This window comes from Ammospiza nelsoni, chromosome 13, assembly GCF_027579445.1.
Source record: "Ammospiza nelsoni isolate bAmmNel1 chromosome 13, bAmmNel1.pri, whole genome shotgun sequence".
NCBI lineage: Eukaryota > Metazoa > Chordata > Aves > Passeriformes > Passerellidae > Ammospiza > Ammospiza nelsoni.
This window is the reverse complement of record NC_080645.1, coordinates 19,143,823-19,165,000: the sequence shown is the minus strand read 5'-3', so window position 1 is coordinate 19,165,000 and position 21,178 is coordinate 19,143,823. Positions and strand designations below refer to the sequence as shown.

Below are 21,178 nucleotides of genomic sequence, written 5' to 3'. Positions count from 1 at the left end.
CCAACTCAAGGAGCTATGGAGTGACACATCCAAATCCTTCCAAATAAATCAGCGTATGGAGACCAAAAGGGCTCCCCAAGCCTGCTGACCCCATCTTTCACCCCCTTTTTCCCATCCCCACATGGAATAACCACGAGAGAGCTTGAATTTCTCCCCTGAAGCCCAGGGTGAGCCCAGCTGTGGGACAGGGCAGTCAGGATGTGCAGGGAGAGGTTTGGACTCACATCTGCATAAACGTTGGTGCCGAACACGGGCGCCCAGTACGACGGCTCGTCCTTGCAGTGGGCAGGGCAGTAAATCCTGGAAAACAATGGATTCAGATTGATTCTGCTGCACAGGAAGGCCAGCTGCATTCCAGGGAGATTTCGAGTGCCTGCATCTGGTCTGCAGGTGGCAACAGTGAATTTGATTACTCGCTCCCCTCAGATGACATTTGGTTTTTGCTGCAGAGCTGCAAATAGAGGGATTTGGACCAGCAGAAGAGGGGTTGGTCTTTTATTACCCTTTCAAGGGGGACTACCTGTATTTTTGCACATAAATCTCTGCATGTGTTTGTGCCCCCCTGCCCTGTCACTTACTCCTGCACAGTTTCCAGAACAAACTTCTTCCACGTTTTAAGGTGGAAAGGAAAACATCCAAAAATATCCAAAACCCACCAAATGCAGAAGCAAAAAGACAACGAGTGTGCATTTGCACACTCACACATGAGAGTGTGCTGAGACAGGATTGTGCAGCCTGGCTGATATGTTACTGAAGCCATCTAAAAACATGAAGTGAATTTTCTACAGTGATGCCAAGAACAGCATGGTGGCAGGAGGAAACACACAATTCCCGACACCCTCCTCCAGTTCAGCCATTATGACCAGCTCTTCTCCCACCAGTCCTCAAATTCAGGGCCCTCAGCACCTCTGTTAAGCTGCCCCTCATTTAGGACAGAGGTTTTTAACCCAACAGAGATCTGTGTTACCTTGGGCAGTGGCTCGCTGGCTTTTTGAAGCGGCACAGCTCAGCTACCGTGGTGTAACAATCCAGAGTCTGTGCTGCCAAGATAAACGGGGAAAGGCAAATTATTACACCCAAAAGCTCAGGCTGCTGCAGAAAACGCAAGTCAGAGCCACTCAATGCATTAGGTGGGACCCTCGAGCACCAAGAGAAAAGCTGCTCCAGCAGCAGGATCCCAGGATGGGGCTGACCAGCTCTACAGCAGGAATCCTACAACCACAATACAAGGTGGACTTGAAAAGGGCACAGCTTTCAGAAGAGACAAACAGCTGATCCACAACACCTGGGTTTGCTGCAGCTCCAGATGTGGAGCCCAAATATCCTGACACCTACAGCTCTCCCTGAGAGGGGCTTGGGTGGATCTCATCACAAGGATGGTTCTGCACTGGAGGAATTCTTCAAAGGTATTCAGAAAGTGGGAATTGTTTAAAAAGCAGAGCAGTGTTTATTTGTATGCCCATCAGAAATGTGATGACTCAGTGTTAAAAACTAATTTCACATGAATTGTGTTTGTCATTACATTACTGCACTGGGACATTAGCCACTATATATTTTTTTTTCAGTTTTTCTAAGAGTTGACAATTAACTGAAGCTTTAAAGACGGATGGCTCAACTTCCACCCCTTCACTACCAGCAGCTGGACCCCTCCATAATGCATCAGCAGGAGATGCTGCTGGAATCGGCCCATTTTCACCTATTTCTCTACTTTCCTCCCAGGAAAATGAGGTAGAATTGCCCAGGGTGGGTGGGCTGTCACCCTAAGATTCTGATCACCCCAGACCACCACTCCAGGGTCTGGCTGTGGCACAGAACCATTTGACACAACCACTGGAAATGAAAAAGAGCCCTGAAAGGAATTATGTTTTCAAGTCCCCCATAAAACCCCACCAATAATATTTTTTTCCCCTCAACATTTAAAACTTACTTGTCACTTTGGAAACCATGAAGGCATTTGAAGGTTTACTTTTCCTGTAAAACAAGCAAACAAAAAATATTATTAAAAAAAATAAGCAGAGTAAAATTATTTGGACCACGGTGTCTACATGACAGCAGCAATGACTGAATATTTGCTTAAATGACTGAATATCTGGGTGTATTTAAAGGTAATGCCAACAGTTTTTGGTGAGGGCAGTACCTGAATGACTCCACACCGTTCCTGGTGGATTTCACAAAAGCAGGAGTCCTCCCTTTCCTGGTGATGTCCACCAGCCCTCCCTTGTTGTCCAGGATTCCATAGTGGATTGCAGCACGACATATGCTGGAGGACTGACAGGAGATAAATAGATGTGAAATGAAATAAAATAAATCCCATTCACAGAGCAACGCTGCCCAAGAGCTACGTGAAAAACAGAGGAGAAATGAAACCACCACCAGAGCACCAAGTGGAAAATAAGCTGAGTACACTCCTTTGGAATCTGGTTGTTAAATCTTCCTCTCCCAATACAGATTCTTTTATTACTATTATTTTAAGCACTGCCTGGTTGAATGGTAAGATTTTTTTTTTTTAATAACAAAACCATACATTTAAATACAATTTAGAGGAAAAGCAGTGTTGGAAGCGAGCGACCAGTCTGAAATATTTCCAGTTCTCGAGAAAATATTCAAACCCAAAATATTTCTGCTGACGCCACTTGGAGGGGTTGGGTGTCTGCAATCACAGAATTTCCAGGGCACAGACACATCAGGGGTGATGCAGTCACGCACCAGCAGTTGGAACAGGGAAAGAAAACCTGATTTTACCAAAAAAAAACCCTTTAATCTTCCAACTTCCTTCACCCCAAAAAGCAGTTTCGATGAGGAAATGGTGCTATGTTTTATTTATAAATTATCTTACTAATTTAAGACCAAGCAAAATATTTAGTTACAGAATTTAGCAGTGTTTTTTGATATAAAGTTTCTGTTCAGATGACAGGAGCAAAGAGTTCTTTGTAGGAGCTGCCTGTTGATGCTCCTCCCTCACTTTCCATGGGACATTAAGGACAATTCCTGACACAATCACATCTGGAGCCACTTTGCCTCCCCTTGTTTCAACAGCAAGATGAGGAAAATACAGATAATCTTCATTAGCACCATTTTACAGCCCCACAAGCGGAGAGCATGAAAAGCCAAATTACAGCAGAATGGCTGGCATTTCCCATTCCTGTCATTCCCACTGCCTCCCACAAATTACATCCAGCAGCTATTTAAAGGTACTTACACTTTCATAATAAAATGTTCCAAAGATCTTTCCCTTACTGTACAAGCAGCCAGCTGGGCACAAATACCTAAAAGATATTTATCTTTGAGGGTGGCGAAAAAACAATTCAAGAAAAACAGACTTTGACTCTATTGCACTTTTATAGTCATTCCATTCATTTCACGTAGCTCTCCTGTTTTAAAACAAGATTGCAAAATAGCTGCTTTTTTAAAACAGTTTCTCCACCCTCCTTGAGAGCTCGACCAATATTTAGGTTCTGTGGATTTGGTTTTTCTCCAAGTGATAAACTGTCCTGTTCTCTGCACAAACCTCAACCAGAACTTCTGCACTGGCTGGGAGGGGACAAGCCATGAATTATTGGTCTACCTTGGGCAGCAGTGGAATGCATGAAAAAGGCTCAAAAAATGACTCTGCTGAAATTTATTAAATTATTTTGGACACCTGAAGCTGTGGGTCATCATGGCTGAGTAAAATCATCCAAATCACCTTATTGCCAGGCTAGGCTGAAGGCCTGAATTAAGAGAAATTTAGGGAATTTTTTTTTTTGTTGGGTTTTGGGGTTTTTCCTAAAGAGATCTACCTAGAGAGTCACAAAAATATATAGTGGAATATATCCTATGTTTGCAAGAATTGAATAATATTTAGTAATAAAATATAAATATTTATTAAATATATTAATTTAATTAAAATTAAATATTTATTAAAGATAATATTTAATGTATAATGTATAATATATAAATATATAACATTTCTACATTATACATTATACATTATATATTATATATATATTATATATTATTATCAATGTATTCTTATTTATTATACATATTTATAGCAATAAAAAGTAAATATTTATTTACTTTTCCCCTCAGCACTCCAAGAAGTATCAACAAAACCCTACCTGTTGCACGTTGAGCCTCTGCACTTGTCTCTCATCTTGGTTTCACAGGTAATGACTTGTGCTGGGGAGGAAAAAAAAAAACTCAAATAAATACATTTTTTTAGAAAAAGAAATTGCTCAGCCTGCTCTTGAGCTACAGAAATGAGCAAGCTCCACACATCTTTCCTGGAGGTCTTTGGTGCAGCAAGATAAAATCTGATTTTACGCAGCCTGGAGCAGTTGGTGTCTCTTTAGCCCTTCACCTGAGACAGGTGTCTGTGGAATATTAGCAAGGAAAATGCAGCTGACAGCTGAAGGCTTTGATTTGCAGCCCGAGGTCTGCACTCAGAGCTCTCATTCTCCTTTTAATTACAGACTCTCCAGATGCTGGCTGATAAGCTTGAAAAGGGCCCTCTGGCTTGCCCCACCTTGTTTTCTCAATTGGTGTCTTTTAATTAACAGCGGCTGGAAAACAGCTCAGGAAGCACCAGCAGCTCCACAAACAACTTCAGAAATATTCCCCAGCAAGGAATACAGAGGAAACAAGCCATAAACCCCAGAAAAGTTGCGAAGAAGGGTAAGTGCTGGGTGTAGAGTTTCTAAAGGTGAAATAAAACCAGTATTTCCTAAATGTATTACTGATTGACGGGGACTTTTGGTACATTGATATTTTATTGAGATCAGGAGGACATGGACTGTTGGAGTCAGTCAGAGGAGGCCACAGGGATGCTCTGAGAGCTTTGCTCACCACTTCCAGCAGCTTTCTGCACAGCTGAAATGTTCACACAGTGAATTTTCACACAGATCACCTTCCCTCCACTCAAACATCCTCTCAGTTTCTTTATCCCTGATCCTCCTCATCACTTCCCACACCTTTTCCCACTGAGGTGCTTCAAAACCCATAGGAAAAGAGAAAAAGAAAAAGAGAGAAAGAAAAAGTGAAAGTTTGTGTCTTACTCATATAGGATTCTGGGGTGATTTTCTTGGGCTTGATGGTTTTGCTGGGTTTGTTTTCTGGAAGGTGGAACTGCACGGGCTTCTGCTCGGCCACCTGCGGGATCTCCACCTCGTTGGTCTCGTCTGTCTCAGCAATGATGGGATCTTCATAGCGGTGATCTGGGCAGAAAAGGGGGTTCAAAATCATCACAGTGTGCTCCCACTGGTGGGCAGGTCAGGTTCACGGTCAGTGGGGATGGTTTGGTTGGACAAGGATCTGCTTTTAGGCAGCTGGGAGGTCAGAAATGCCCAATTGGAGGCAGCACAGGACACCCCTCCCCTGCTCCTCTGCACATGAAGCAGCATTTACAGCATCTCACAATAAAGATTTGAAGGAATCCTCGCTCATTAATGAAAAAAAGAACTGCCATTCCTTCCTCTGTTTCCCACTGAGCTCTTCCCTCTGGAGGAAAACTCAAATTTGCTGAAGGGGCTCATATTCCATCAGGGCATCCCCCTCCTTCTCTCTCTGCTGGAGCCCACCTGCACCCTGGGGTCCTCCTTCAAACCCCACAAGATAAAAAATGGGAAGTGCATGGTGGCAGCAAAATTCACTTTGGGCAAGTCTCCATGGAATCTCTCTGTTTTCAAAGAGCTCAGCTCTCTGGGACACAAAACACTGAGGAGGAGAGAAATGGCCCCAGGAGATCCTGGATGCTGCTGCTGGAGGGCTCACCCTAATAACATGTTTTATCCTATTGACTTCTCTTCCAAAAACTCTCCACAGGTCAGGAAAAACCCTTCAGGATCCCCCTCCTCTCCTCCAAGGGACACGAATCGCCAGGTTCATTTTGCATCCCTGAAAAGCTGAAAACCATCCCTTAAATCCCCCACCCTGAAAGGTGGGGAGGGAGGCAAAGGCTCCACCATGGGTCCCTGAAGGCGCAGGGCAGGCAGCCGAGCTCTGCCCTCCCAGGATGCCTCTGCCAAGCCCTGGAGAACATTCCAGCAAATGTTCTTCCCCAGCAAACCCCACCAGGATGGGATCGCTCCTGCCAGCGCTCAAAACACCCTACAGCGCCCAGGCCAAACCCATGGGAGCTCAGAGCTGCTTCTCCCCACCCAAACTCTCTGTTTTCCCCAGGAAAACGTGCTGAATCCCAGCTCCAGACTTTCAGCAGCTCAGGGATTCCTGCTTTCAGTGGCTGATGATCTCCCACGTGTCCCAACATCGGAATACTGAGGATGGCTGATTAAGAGGGGCGTGAAGATGTGGCTGGCTCCAATTAGAAGCTCCCACCTGTTTGCTCCGGCCTTGCCCCCCACCCCAGAGGTGCCCCAAGCCCCCAGCAGGTACCTTTGTAGCAGAGGTTGTTCTGGCAGCTCCCCCCATAGCTGGGAGGGCACTCGGAGCAGGGACGGCCGGTCTTGTACGGAGCTTCCCCAATCCAGTTGCCCCTGGGAGCACGGGAGAAATGAGCACCCATCAGACACCCAGACACCCTTCCAAGCCTCCAAACCCAGAAACACCATCCTGGCCTACAGCAAATAAACAGAGACTAAACAACAAGCCTTGTAGGAAAGACGTTCCTGCTTGTTCCATCTCTAAAATGACATTTTTTAGGGGTTTGCTAAATCATGTGCCATATTGCTTTTATATTACATTCCAGTATCAACACCAGGGTCTTATGTGAACAGAAATAAATCAATGGATTACTGCATTTTTCTGAAGAAACGAAACTCCCCAGAAACATCAGCCCATTTTGGCCTCCTGTCCTGCAGGTTTTAGGGGATGGGGAGGTTGAAGGAGCTGGAGTTAAGCTGTGCCTATAAACTCCTGGGTTATGCTCTTTGAGCTGTCTCCACCTATAAGGCTACATGAGGACAATGTGCACCGGTGCCAGAGAGAGGAGATTAAGCAGAAACTGCAGAAATAAAATGTTTTTCCATGCAGCAGCTCTGAATGGATGACGTGTAAATCTCCCAGCCTGCTGAGGGGGCTCTGTGGGAGATGCTGTTATCCCTCAGGAGCAGCAGGCTGGTAAATCCCCCCAAACCAGGAGCAAAATGTGCTCATCCTATGTGGGGAGAGGGGCCTAGAGAACCCACCCAGAGAGCTGCAGCCCCACATTTCTTTTTCCTTTGCATTATCCTGCTCTGCGATCCCCTGAAGTCAGGTGCTCCCCAAGCCGCTCCGTTTGCATACAGAGATTTCCCTATTTTGTTTTGTTTTGAAGTTTTAAATTGCCAAGGGCTTGGAGTGGGAATGTTTCTCCTATTAGCCATTAAACCAGAAAATCTCAACTGCCATTGCCAGGTAGTAAACTCCTCCTGGATGTAGTAGGCAAAGAAATATGATTTTCATTTTGAAATTTAATCAAACCGTCGAGCCGGTGAAATCCTGACTGCTGCAGCTGTTTCAGGGTTTTTTTGGCACCCACCACCACCCCATCCCTTCCCACCCTGTGACAGCAGAGAGCAAGCCTTGCTCAGCAGCCAGCTCCATCTCCTGCTCCTCCTTTCCCTTCCCGTGGCAGGGACATCAAAGCTCCAGCCTGGCCCCAGCCTCCCATTCAGTTTTCCAGGCAACGCTCTCTCTGTAGCTTTGAACCAGCACAGCGCTGCTGTCTAAAGAAAAGAAATTTAAAGCACAACCAGCAGTCTAGACTGCCTGAAATCTCTTCCCCAGAGCTGGTTGAGGCAGCTGCCAGTGTTGGGAGGGCTGGAGGGGGCCCAGCTGCTCTGCCTTACTTGGGGGAGTAGTTGCAGACCAGGTAGACGGCGTTCTCCCAGATCTCCCCCCACACATTCATCTGCTTGCAGACGTTCACAGCACAGCCAATCCTGTTGGTGGTGGCCCAGACTATCTGTAAGGGAAGAGTGGTTGTTGAAAATAAGCAAATCAGCTCGTTCCAGACATGGGGGGGGGGGGATGTGGGGAGTGTGGGTGCAGAGCCCCTGGAGTGCTTTACCTGGGTGTAATGGGTGCACATGGCACCTGAGCACCTGTCTGGGCACCAGGGGTTGCACTCGTGGGGGTATGGGAAGGTGTAATCCTTCACCTCATCGTACCAGGACTGCACGTGGAAGGCTGGAGATCGGTACCTAAAGGGGGGGAAAGGCAGCTGGAGTCAGGATGCGATGGTAGAAGATTTCAAATTAAAAAACCAAAAAAAAACCACCAAAAAAACCAAAAATAACCCCCCTCTCAAAAAAAAAAAAAAAAAAACAAAACAAAAAAAAGGGTTTTTAAAATGTTAAAGCTGAGGGGTTAGATGGGATATTGGGAAGGAATTGTTCCTGTGAGGGTGGGCAGATGCCCAGAGAAGCTGTGGCTGCCCCTGGATCCCTGGAAGTGCCCAATGCCAGGATGGAGAGATCTTGGAGCACCCTGGGACAGTGGAAGCTGTCCCTGCCCATGGCAGGAGAGTTGGAGCTGGAAAGATCTTTGAGGTCCCTTCCAACCCAAACTGTTGTGTGCTTCTATGATTTTTTCCCTCAGATTCACAGCCTGACCTGACTCTGTATTATTTATAGGTTTGACATGATCCTCAAGTGCTGCTGACCTGAAATGCCCTCTCACTTTTCCACTCAACTACAAAATAACTTCTAGTTTGGCGGGAAGTTGTGTTTTGAAAGTAAACACAAGCTAGGCTTTGCCAAAGATCTTAAACCAAAAGCCATCGTGTACCTATTTTACCAGGGGGCAATTTGCTAAATCTGGGAGTTAACTCACAGCCAATACTGCAAGAACTTTGAAAGTGAGTGGGCTTTTCCTCACACACATCCCACCCGGAGCTGGTGTGAAGCACTTTGTGCTCTGCACTCCTCTCCTGCCTTTTTTTGGCAGCAATTTTCCCCTGCACCAAGCCCCTTTATACCCTGTGTGTAATTTCTGCCTCAGATATCACAGTCTGATGCCGTTTGTGCTGTTTGGGGGGCACAGATGGTGTTAAAACCACCTGTACAAACTCATACACACTTCACACACAATGATCTGTACCAAGCCCACTGCTTTTTGATGGCTTTCAACAGCTCACACCAAGCCAGCTGCCAGAATTCCAAATGATATCATTACCCACTGGAGCTTATCCCCTCAGCCAACTTTTCATTAAAAATCACTCATTAGAAGTATTTCAAAAACATCCATCTCATGATGTCATGAGGCAAATTCTTTCCGAGTCCTATTTTACAGGAGAGGAAATGGAGGCAATCAAGCCGTGGCCCGTTCCTGAAAAAGCTGAGATAAATCTGAATTTTCTTTCCTCTCAGGGACCTCAAAGGGAGCAAGATTGGATCTTCCTCCATCAGGAACCCATGGCCATCCTGAGCACTTGTAGGACAGCCAAGAACAGCACCATCTTTTGATTTGATTTCCAATTAATTAACCACTCTACTTGCCAAGCATTAAAATGGGCCCAATTTTTACATCCGGCTAATTTCACACCAGCAAATTTCCTTTGCTTTCCACCAAGTTCTACCTGATTTACAGCAAAGATAACTGGACTTCCACCCAGGAAATGGGAGGGGGGGGGAAATGCTCAGTGCTCCTGAGCAAGTACAAAATATTTGCTGTGGAAAGCAGGTTTAACCTATAGCAAGCTTAAAAACAGGGGCTTAACAATAAACAAATTTCATCTTGAGATGGAGAGGAAAATCCCTTTGGAAGCCTTCATGTCAGCTTTCCTAACTGGGTTAATGACTCTAATTTAACTACTTGTCCCAGGAACTGGAAAAAAATAAAAACCCTACAAAGTGTTTTCAGTAAAGAAAAATCAGGAGCCGGATAAATATTTATGGAAAACACAGCGAGAGAGAATTAAATTCTGAGCTGAATGCAGACACAAATTCTGAGCTGAATGCAGACATTGCTTCTGAGAGAATTCAGCCTTCAGCTGCATGATGCCAGAACCCCCTGAAACAGCAGATTTAGGAGCAAGGGTTCAGATTTCTGTACTTGTTCTCCTTAAGGAGAAGGAGGGACTTTGAGTGTGTTACAGAGGAGCTACCCCCAGATCCAGGTGGATGCAGGAGCCCAAAATCAGTGCTGGGAACTCTCAGTGGAAGGCGGCTGCAGGAGTTACCATGACACCCATCCCACTGATCACAATTAATCACAATTAATCACAATTAATGACCCCCAGGTTTTCTCCCACCTCCCCAGCGCTCCACCAAGAAAAGAGCAAACATTTCCAGCAGTCTCCCTCCAAAGGAGGGCCCATAAGTCACCCTTTGCAATGGTCCTGTGGCACCCCAAGCCTTACCTGCCCCAGTGAACAGCCAGGTTCTGCCCAATGGACCTGATGAGGTCGCTGGGCCCGTGGTCCCAGATGCACTGCTGAGCCCAGGCGTGTGCTGACCTCTCCAGCTCCTCATCCCAGGTCTGCAGGGGTGGGGAGAGAAAAGAACAGGTCAGTTTTGCATCTCAAACATGCTAAATCAAGAGATTAAACCAACAGCAGTTAGTGGAGAAAGATTAAGGTACAGACCACCACCCTTATTTCTGGCCTGTCCTGGTGAAGCCACCACGTTTCTGTGCTAAAATCCCATTTCTCAGCATGTTCCCCTGCTGTGAAAGTCCAGGGCACTGAAGGGTTGATGATTTTCCCCAGCTGATGCCATGCATCTGAGGAAATGCTTCCCTCAGTTCATCAGAAAACACACAGACCCACGTGGGAACACCTCAGGAACACATCCAGACCATCCACCCTGAGCCACGAGATATTCTTGGCAGTTGGTTTCCTCATATATTTTTTAAAAATTGAAAATTCAAATTCAAACTTGGAGATCCCATGATCTCCAACATGACACACATTTTTGGGATCCCATAATCTCCAACATGACACACATTTCTGAGATCCCATGATCCCCAGTATAATACACATTTCTGGGATCCCATAATCACCAACATGGCAGATATTTCTGGGGTCCCATGATCTCCAACATGACCATGTGACATTTCTGAGTCCTGCAGGAGTTCTGACACACACTCAGTGCTTTGCTGATTTTCCAGGATGGTTTTTCATCCATTGTCCTTACTGTTGGGATATCTCCAGGCTTTCCCACCAGGTGAGAGCTCCACTACCTCCACCACCACACAGCTGGAGATCCTTGATCCAACCCCTTCATCAAGAACTGTGGGTCTGAGGCTCTCAGTCTCAGCTCCCCTTCTCCTTCCAGAATAAATGAGAGTCCACCAGTGGAATACATCAGAGGTGGCAACATCCCAGGGTTTTTTAAGCTTTTTCCACTCTCACTGAAGCAGGCATCACGTTAGAAGTGACAAATCCCATTTCTGAGGGCAGGATGCTGGGGTGAGATCACTGCTCATCGAATATCAGTGTTGTGATCCAAAGGAGAGCTGCAGCATGACACAAAGGCAAACAGGAAAGCTCCTCTGCTGGTTCTGCTGCCCAGGAGAGCATTTGCTCTAAAGGCCAGGCTCTCTGGGCCCAGCAGCCAGTGCCCTGAATTCATTGTGTAATTACTGACAGCTGCTCTATTCATGGCAGCCCTTAGAGGACAATTCGTTGGGATTAAAATGTTACCACACATTCCTACGAATGAAACCAAAGAGAGGAGAGGTCTTGCAATGTGCACCCAGCCCGTCCACATGCCAGCACGAGACTGTCCTCTCTGGACATTTACCATCACAACCAGCTGCTCTTCCCAAGTCCTGTCTCCTCCAGAAGAAAAGCAACTTCTGATCTCAAACATTTCAAAGGACCTGGAGGGCTGCAGGGCATCAAACACATTTACAAACCATCCAGTGTTCACTCTGAGCATATCTGCACACTCTCAGGCAGTTGTAGCTGGGATGGGGAAGGACTGTGCATCCCTGGTAAGGCAACAGGAAAATGCAGTGTCTCCTGGAGCTTGGTGTGTCTCCACTGTCTCAGAGAGACCAACATGACCTCATCTCACTGAGCTTACAGAAGAGTGAAGCACTCTCAGCATCCCAGAGATGCCCCAGTCTCACCAGCTTGGCTTTGGACTCAGCAGCGACCAAGAAAATTCAACCCCGTGTGGACACAGCTCTGACACGGGGGACCAAACCATTTTCCTTCTCAGCTCCTTGGGAGCGATGGGGTCAGACCCACCACACATCCCCGGCCCTCTTGCAGCAGACACAGCTTTCTGTGGTTTCCCGCTCTGTGGGCTCGCAGCTGCCCTCCCATCCAGCACCAAAGCCACAGACACTCTCCCAAGCTGTTCTGCACTCCCAGCTCCTCAGACTTCCTACCCAGCTCCATTCCCTGCAGCCCCGCAGGCGGAGATGTTCCAAATTTCTTAATTTGATGCAGAGCTGTCCTGAGCAACGGGCTATTAGATGGGAACTAACGCGAGCGTTCGTGCTGTGTCTCCCTTTGATGCCTGCGGATAAAATAAATGAACTCGGACGAGAGACACTTAACAGGTAATTGGGACGGAGCTCTGTCGCAGACATTTCTCCACAGAAATCCTTTCTTTCAGATTTCTGTGTCTTCTGGAAGGCAGAGGCCTCAGAAGAGAAGGTAAACAATTATTATCAGATGCTGTGGAATGCAACAGGAACACCTTGATTGGCTCATTTTCTATGTTTATAATTAAGGGCCAATCACCAGTGCAAGCTAGGGGACTGAGTCCCTGGACACAACTTTGTTGTGGATTCTTTTCTATCTATTCTTAGCTTAGCTAGCAGCTCTGCAAACCTCTCTCCTTATTCTTTTTAGTATAACTATAATGAATTATATCATATATTAATAAATCAAGCCTTCTGATTCAAGAAACAAGATTCCCCGTCTCTCTCTCACCAGCTGCGCCTACTCAGATGCGGTAATAGAGCTCCATCTCTGCACAGATTTTGCTGCATGAGGAGAGAAGCTCCTTTCTGCAGGCATCAGATTACAAAGCCATCCCATCTAAATTAGAGCAGTTATTTGCCTCTTGCTTCTCAGACGCGAATGCGGTCAGGAGGCTGGAATTATTTCAGAGCAATAAACATAGAGGGGGAGAAAAAAAAAAAAAAAAAAAAGAGATTTCAGACTTTCCCAGCTGTATTTGCAAGAATTCTTTATGCCAATATTCAAAGCAGTATCTAAGAAGATGACTGAAGCCAGAGGGGCAATGAGCTTGTGCTCAGCTTCCTTCAGAAGCAAAGGCTGAAAATTATTTGGGTGTGTGTGATTCCCAGTGGGTTAGCACATGGACTCTCTTTTTTTTTTTACTCCTTTCAAAGTGGAATGGACGGTGTATATGTAAAATATATGCATGGCACACACACAAATCCCACCACAACTTGTAGGCCCGGGTTTAATAATGCATCCCACAAGGAGTCTGCTCCCTCAGCCTGAGGAGCCTGCAAACCCAAAGCCAGACACCTGAATTGCAGTGATCAGGTTACTCGCTCATTTTCCTCCCCAGCCCAGACTTTCTGCAATACAGCTTCCTTCTAAAAGTGGCATCAAACCCCAGGGCTGACATGTCCTGGCAGAGGTCTGGAGATGCTATTGCTAACCCCCACAGAAGCACTGTCCCATCCTGACAGGGCAAGCCGCCACCTTACAGTTGAGAGGAAGGATGCATACCTTATACATGAAAACAAACTATTTTCCTTCCAGCAATCTGCACTGAGAACAATTTTTCTTTATCCAGCTGTCTCTGGGGCCGCCGCAAGAGGAAAGATTCCTGCCTTTCATCACTGCTGAAAGCATCTGACTAAGCCATCCCAAAAGGTCACCGTGCCTTAGGATCTATTTTGTCATTTTTCCTCCGAGTCCGTTATGTGCTTTTCACTCTGGGACTGTTAACAAGGAGTTTGTTTTGGCCTTGGCACCCACCCACCTCTGTTCAACATCCAAATGCACTCTGGAAGTGTCGATCACGGAGCTGGTAGAGGGGTAAAGGTAATTTTGAACTGGCCCAGCTTTGTCAGGAAGTTGTGCCCTGCTCACTCATTTTCCATTAGCACTGAATACCTGTGCTAGCTTTCAGTTAATTACACAGACCCAGCAGCTAAACCGTTTCTTTTTTCATTTCTCAGCCCACTTTGCCTTTATCCCACATGTATATAAAAATTCTTTTGATCACCAGATAAGTAATAGACTCACTGTGCTCTTGCTTTCTCATTAATAGTGTGCAATACAGAAGTTCATCCACAAGCAGTTAAATATGTCCCCTTCCTAGATTATATTAGGTCCCATTTCCCTTTTAGACCACTTAAATACATCAGATATGGAGCTGGGAGAAAGGATTTTCACAAGGGAGTGGTTGGAGGTTGATGGGCAAGAACAAGCTCTACCCACTCATCCACAAATTATCCCAGCACATCTCCAGTGAAGCTCCACTCCAGCACCAAAGGGAAAGAGGAAAGTTTATCCATGGCTCTACAGACAGACCATCCTCTTAAACGAGTCCAAATGAGAAATGTCCTCTGCAGGACAAAGGATTAAAGAGAAATTCCCCGTTCAGCATATACATGGCATCTACAAGTCCTACTGGGTAAACACCAGCACATGAAAGGCTGATTATAGCCCTTCCAAGCAGCACCATCTCATACTCAGCTCCTTTCTTCAGAGCACACAAGGCCCTTTCACTGGCCCTGCATCACCCATGAAAACCACTAGAAAAGCTCCCGGAGCAAAGGCAAACACAGGAGTGCAAACAGCGGGGCCGGGGCTCTGCCCAAACAGGGCCAACCAAAACACCCTGGGCAGCTCCTGCGTCGTGTTTGCCCTCTGGAAATGCCTCAAGCGGCCTCTCCTGGCAGTGCTTCCCTGCAGGATAAGGCTGAGAAAGGGATGCAATCCCTTGTTCTTAGAAAGGCACGGGATTTCTGGCAGAACCCAGCTGGTGGGGACGGAGCGAGGGGCAGCTGTCCTTCCTCACCATCCCCTGCCCTCCCTCCTCTTCCCCTTCTCCCTGCAGCCACAAAAGGCAGGATTTTCCATCTGCAGCCCTCACTTCAGCACAGCTGGCAGACAATTTTATATTGCATTTAAGTTTACTCTTCTTTTACCCTTTTAAACACGGCCTTAACAAGTCATCCATCATTTGATCCATCAGCAGGGGCACGTCAGGCCAGTTTTGATCAGAACTATATTTGCACACTGGGAAAAGGCACACAAAAAGTAATTATTTGCCTACATCGTTTTGTGGCCCTGTAGTATTTTGATGGCATGGCAAAAATAGCTCAAGGTAGGGTCTCTGGCATCAGGTGAAAAAAAAACAATATTCATGTGAATTGTTGATGGCAAAGGCATATTTCATACTCCTCCAAATTTTAGGTTCTGCCTCTAAAATAGGAGAATACATTGACCAGATTTTTATTTCGGTTTCCTGAACTACAAAACCCAACAGCACTGACCCATGCACCCAGGAACTCCCAAAGCCTTTCCAGCTATTTCCATTCCTTTGCAGATGGAGCCACATTCCTCAGGCCCCGTTTCCCTGTGGTCCCGTGCAGATTCCCAGGAGCATCGTGGAGGTTTGGCTCACATTGATAAGATCAGGTTATCACTGTGTGACTGAGGGCAGGTGAACCTCCAGCATTGGGTTGGCAGCCCAAAAACCACCAGAAGATCACCTGAGCAGACTGAGGTGTCCCCACAACAGCCTGAAAGCTTTCATAGGGAGAGCAGGGGTTAAACACTGGGGAGAAATTTCTGCTTTTATGACCTGGAGGTAATGGAAGAACCTGCTGAGGCAGGCTGGGGAGTTGCCATCAACGGAGATGCATCCAGGGCTGGGCCAGATGCTCCTTTATGAATAATGGAACCACTTCTGGAACTGTGCAGAGGATGGACTGGATGACCCATCAGCAGCATCCCCTTCCAAGCAAAACAGGCCACAGATCTAAAGCATCCTTCACTCTGGAATGAAAGGCTTCAGGAAACCTCTTGAGAAAAACTTACTTCAGAGGAAATTTGCTACACCTCTCGCACCACAAGGAAAATTTAAATACAGTTAGAAAAAAAAAGTGGAAATAAAGTGATGTATCAGGCTCTAGACTCACCATGTATTCCATGTTAGAGGCCACTGGGTACACCTGACCTCTCAGTTTATTGTGGAGCATCAGGATCTCCTGTCTGTCCGAGAACAAAATGGCTCTCTTGGACCTGGAGTGAGCTTCCCCATCCTGGTACTTGCTCAGGATGCTCTCCAGGTGGCTCGAGTTGGGCAGGATAAAGCTCTCAGCTGCCTTTGTCAGCAGCAGCACACATCCAAGGGGAATGACCCAGGGCAGGGCAGGAGCCATGCTGCCAGCAGAAGCACAGGTGAAGGGGATGATGCTGGGTTTTCCTGCAGGGACTCCCTTGGCTCAGTGCAGCTCTGGAATCTGGGGAGAAACAGAGAGTCAGAGCAGTGCCACAGGAGATCCCAGAGCATTTATGTGGTCACACAGCCCGGATTTGAGCTTGGGAAAGAGTGGTGCTTGAAATTATTGCTCACTCCAAAGGCAGGGAGACCCAAACAGCACCACAACAGGTGAGGACTCAGAGTTTATTCCACCTGGGAGTTCCACTGATGCTGATTTGGGAGTGAACCCTTCCCAGGCATGCAGGAGGATGCTTTCTGCACTCCTGGCATCCCTGGTGGAGCTGCCACCCCGCAATGCCATCAGCTCTGAGCAACCCCATCTCCATCCCTCCACAGGCAGGGCGACGCTTGGAGCCATCCCCCAAAGAGCCAAGCCGAGATTCGCTATTTTATGAACAAAAGGGAAAGCAAAACCCCCGGCCAGGTGGGTGAGGAGCTCGGGCAGGCCAGGAGCCGCTCTGGGGCAGCAGCAGAGCGGCTGCAGGGCCGGATGAGAGCGGCTGGTTTTGGGAAATGTCACCGCGGGACGGAGCAGCGCGGTCCCCGCTGGCACTGACGCACCCGGGGCTCTCGCTGACGCTCCCGGGATGTGAGTGATGGAGCAGCGGGAGCAGCCGCCCTCCCCCGGCCAGATTAGGTGTTCCCAGGCACTCGGATGCCGTCAGCACCGGCACAGGGGCCTTTGGATGCCGTGGGACAGAGAGAGAAAACTGCTTTTCTCACAGCGGCTTGCGAGGAATTTTAGAGAGTTGGAAAGATGTGATAAATTGTTAAGTATAAACAATTTGCAAGTGGTGTTTTTCTACATCGTCTTTCTGTTCTTCTCAAGAACAGTGTGTGAAGAAGATGTTTTTGTTAGTTAGCCAATCGAATAGAACCCATCATATCACTCTATAAACCCCGCACAGTTCCTTTAAATTAAATTTTCTTTCTCTTTTCTACAGCCCTGCCTCTCGCCTGCTCCTGTGTCCATCTCAGTGCAAGAGTGACATCTGGTCTTTGAGCAGCTTCCTTTAATCCCTTGCTCCACAGAGCTCCTGCTCCTCCTGTCATTCCCAAGCACTTCCACCCCTCCCGTGCTCCAATTTAGCAATCCTTGAGCATCTTGGCTGGTTTTGTTTGGATCATTCACAGGAGGCTGAGCAGCACTCACCGAGCCCCTGGAGCAGGATCAATCCACCTGGGGCAAGAAGCACCTCTACAGACAGAGCAAGCACAGGATCTCCCTCCTTTGGGTTAATTTCTGGGAGAAAGCTTCCCAGCATGAGGTGAGGATCTGGTTTTGACAGCACTGTTGAAAGCCACGCTGAAAGCATTCCTCTGCAGCGGCAGGAAACAACCCCCAGATTAACAGGAATTTTTTGAGGAGTTTCATCCAATGACTCCAATGGGATTTGGACACACTGAGAGCAGAGGAGCTGGAAGCCAACCAGAGCAGGGAACAGCCATCTAACTCCCAGCTAAAAGCTGCACTTGAGCACAAAATCTCAAATCTCTGTTTCCCTAACCCACTAGAGCAGCATCTGAGGAGAACAGCAGCAAGCACAGGCAGGAACCCAAAAAAACCTCTGAGAACCCCCGAAAACTTGTTGGCTGACTGCACAAAAGACACAGAGTCCCTGCTTGAGGCTTCTTTCTTGGCCTGAACATCGAGGCAGATGAAAACCAGCTGCCCTCACAGCCTCTCTCCAGGCAGCCTTTGCCTGGCTACAACAATGCAGGGTGTCATTGCTCAGTTTGGGTAACAAATCCCCATCATTTCCTGCTCTGCAGAGCAAACCGAACACTCACGCCTTGTCCCCAGCTGCAGGCACACCTGGCGGGCAGGACAGTCGGTGGCACGGGGACAGACAGACAGACAGACAGACACTCCTTTAACCTCATCCTGCTCAGCCCCACCTGCGGCATTCGCTTCCCCCCAGGCCGGAGCCCGACTTTGTAACCTGGCTGAACAGAGTAGGGGAGAAGGAGCAAACTGCTTTTGTGGACTGTCTGACCCAAATTCAGGGAACAATTCCTACTTTGAGGCACTTCCCTGAGAGGTTAAAAATAGCTGCATTGCCAGGGCCATTGACAATGTGGCCATTTAGCCCTCCCTGCAGGAACAGCCGGCGCTCAGAGGCGCCCGTTGCACCCCTCGCTTGGCCGCCTGCCCTCGGCTGAACGGGAGCCCAAATCCGCCTCCCATCTAAGGCAAACACTGAACTTTCAGAGAGAGCAGATTGAAAAAAATCAGCTGTAGCATCTGAGAGCCAGAGGAGCTGCCCCGCTCAGCGCTCCGCAGCGCGTCTGGCGCGGCCAGGCAGCCAAAACCTCCCAACAGATGGTGCTTTATTCCTCGGGATGTACTTTATTCCTGGGGATGTGCTTTATTCCTCTGGATGTGCTTCCCTGGCTCCCACTTGCCAGCAAAAGGATACCAGCACCTCTTAAAAATTAGGTAATTTTGGCTTAATCTATTTCACTCGGGGTGTGCAAGTCCTGTCCTCTGCTTCAGCTTGAGCATCCCAAGGAAGGACAAAGGGGTCAGAGAGCAGAGAGTTCCCTGGCCAGATTAATTGAAAGCAGCTGGAAGATGCTCACGTTTCAGAAAGCTGTCACAGATTTCAGATGTCCATCCATCTGCCTCTCAGTATCCCCGTGCCCAGGTGCAAATGAACACTGGGACATGTGTGCTGCAGCAATGCATCACCCAGGGAGGCTGAAATCACAGAATCACACTGCCTTTGAGCTGGGGTTTGACATTATTCACAGGAAATCATCAGCTGACAGTCAGCTGAGGAAGCCTCTGCTGTTGATTTCGAGGGTTCAAGAGGAGCACGAGCTCCCTTTAAACACATCAGGCCCTTGACACTGGTGCCAGGTGAACATCTGGGAGCCATCAGAAACGACTGAGTCAGCAGAAAAGGACTCCTGGATATGCTGGAAAGCCTGTCCAAAGTGGGGAGAAATGGGAGGCCTTCTTCTGGGGTCTGAGGGAGTTAAAGAGCAGCACTGGACTTAGGGAAAGGTTATTTTTAGAAAGCTATTTCCCCAGCTAATGGATGGTGTCTGCTGTGCACGGAAAGCAGGAGAGCTGCTCCCATCTGAAGCCTGGCAGAGGCACTGCTAAAGCCACATGCAGGCTGATCCTGCATTCATGTCCCCAGGTCACCTTTTTCCTTGGGGACACTGAGCTTTGACTGCCCCCCTGGTGAAGCACACGAGTGGGCTCCTGCTCCTGGGTTGTGGGTGACATTTGCAGCTAAAACATCCCAGGGCCTGTGGAGTTACACATGGCACCAGCTGGCGAGGATGGAAAATGAAAAGTTGGCTTAGGATGTCAGAAGAGCGTTTAAAACAGGGAAGCAGAAGGGAGTCAGCCTGGGGTCAGCTTCTAAAGTGAGCCTGGGATCAGCTTCTAACCTGAGTTAGCATGGGATCAACTTTAACCTATGCAAAGAAATCCAGGGATAAAGCCACAAGAGGATGCAGGAAACCCCAGGCCATCTCTTTCCCTGGGATGCACACACCCCAAGCTGTGCAGAATTGTGCTGCCTTCCAAGGACAAGGAGGATGACAAGTTCCTAGACACAGGACAGCAGTAACGCATTGCACTGGGCACACACAGTTTCAGTATCTTCAAGGCCATGGGTTAACACATCTGGATCTCCCATTTCTCCCACAGAACCCAAGTGGGTGAATTTCTATGGAAAGCCACATGGAGAAGCCACTGGTGACAGACACATGTGGTGATGCTGAAGTTCCTTTCCTACAGGACCTGAGAGCAGAGCAGCACAAACACAGGCAGCCTGGAGCACACAGATGTGCCCACAGGGATCAGCTCTGGGGACTGCAGCAGCATCCCTTGGATATTCTCTATTTGCATAGAAATCCACTCCTGTACTTGCAAACTCCTCCCATTCATTCCAGATTAACGCTTCTTAATCTTGCATTAAATTCTGCAGGGCACACGCGAGGGAAGCTCAGACAGTATTGAGTTGTTTTATACCATCCAGGCAACTTTTTTGAGAAGTTACTAAAACTGTGCCTTCTTCAGAGTCATTTCTTGCACTCCCACCACCCTTAAAGCCAAAATTTCAGCAGCCAGGACTGAACTTTACACTTACCTTGCTGAGTACTTCCAAGTCTCCAGGTAACTGCAGCTCCTCCAAGCCTGCTTGTGGGAAATAAATTAACGTGTTTGAAATATTTAAACGAGGAGGAAAGGGGGGAAAAAGGACGGAATAAGCCTGAGGAGGTGCGAGATGTGCAAGGTCTGTGCTCAGACTCGGAGCAGTGCAGCCTCCCAGGGCTGCCCGGTGGTATTTATGCTCTGCAGGCAGAGGGGGGAACCCGGGATCATCCCAGTGACAACGGGCGTGGAGCAATAACGAGGAGCAGAGGGAGGGGAAAAGGGGGGGGAAAGCCACAGGGAGAGGGGCTGGGAAGGCAGGAGCTCAGGGGCGGTCACTGGGGCTCGGAGGAGGAGGAGGAGGAGGAGGAGGAGGCAGCCCTGCTCTATAAAAGCGCTGCCTGTGCTGTGCCGTGCCAGCTCTGGGACTCGCAGCCAGGAATTCCAGGGCACGGGGAATCCTCCCGGCACAGGGGGGACCGCGACACTGCCCTGAGGGCTGTGGTGACCAGGGAGGGGAATTCCAGACAGGAATTTTCTCTGGAAGGGACCGGAGGCAGCGCTCTGTCCCCTCTGCCTGCTCCGCGCAGGGAAATCCCACCCAGCTGCATCCCCTCCAGTAAAACCCCATGGCATCCCCCTTTATTTCCAGAGCCGGATTGCTGCTGGGAACAGATTAATCGCACTCTGGTTTGCTGCCAGGGCTCTCCCGGAGCTGACATTGCTCCGGTACGGGAGCGGGAGCGCAGGG

At 48.1% G+C, this 21,178-nt stretch overlaps 1 protein-coding gene across 3 annotated transcripts in view; it reads right to left on the bottom strand.

The window, feature by feature from the left end:
• CRISPLD2 (cysteine rich secretory protein LCCL domain containing 2) overlaps positions 1-20,578 on the bottom strand; it is a 30,324-nt gene extending 9,746 nt beyond the window's left edge. Inside the window, exons 1-13 of one of the 3 annotated variants that reach the window (XM_059481572.1) lie at positions 20,423-20,578; positions 16,009-16,332; positions 10,280-10,398; positions 7,988-8,120; positions 7,767-7,882; positions 6,373-6,473; positions 5,037-5,195; positions 4,101-4,161; positions 3,200-3,266; positions 2,138-2,268; positions 1,928-1,971; positions 968-1,040; positions 225-300 (exon numbers count right to left, since the gene is read on the bottom strand). In XM_059481572.1, the coding sequence (XP_059337555.1) occupies positions 225-300; positions 968-1,040; positions 1,928-1,971; positions 2,138-2,268; positions 3,200-3,266; positions 4,101-4,161; positions 5,037-5,195; positions 6,373-6,473; positions 7,767-7,882; positions 7,988-8,120; positions 10,280-10,398; positions 16,009-16,251 (1,323 nt within the window). In that variant the 5' untranslated portion in view covers positions 16,252-16,332; positions 20,423-20,578. The remainder of the gene's footprint in view (positions 1-224; positions 301-967; positions 1,041-1,927; positions 1,972-2,137; positions 2,269-3,199; positions 3,267-4,100; positions 4,162-5,036; positions 5,196-6,372; positions 6,474-7,766; positions 7,883-7,987; positions 8,121-10,279; positions 10,399-16,008; positions 16,333-20,422) is intronic. The other 2 variants (XR_009419349.1, XR_009419350.1) reach the window with 2 other exon arrangements.
• Between the last annotated feature and the right edge of the window lie 600 nt (positions 20,579-21,178).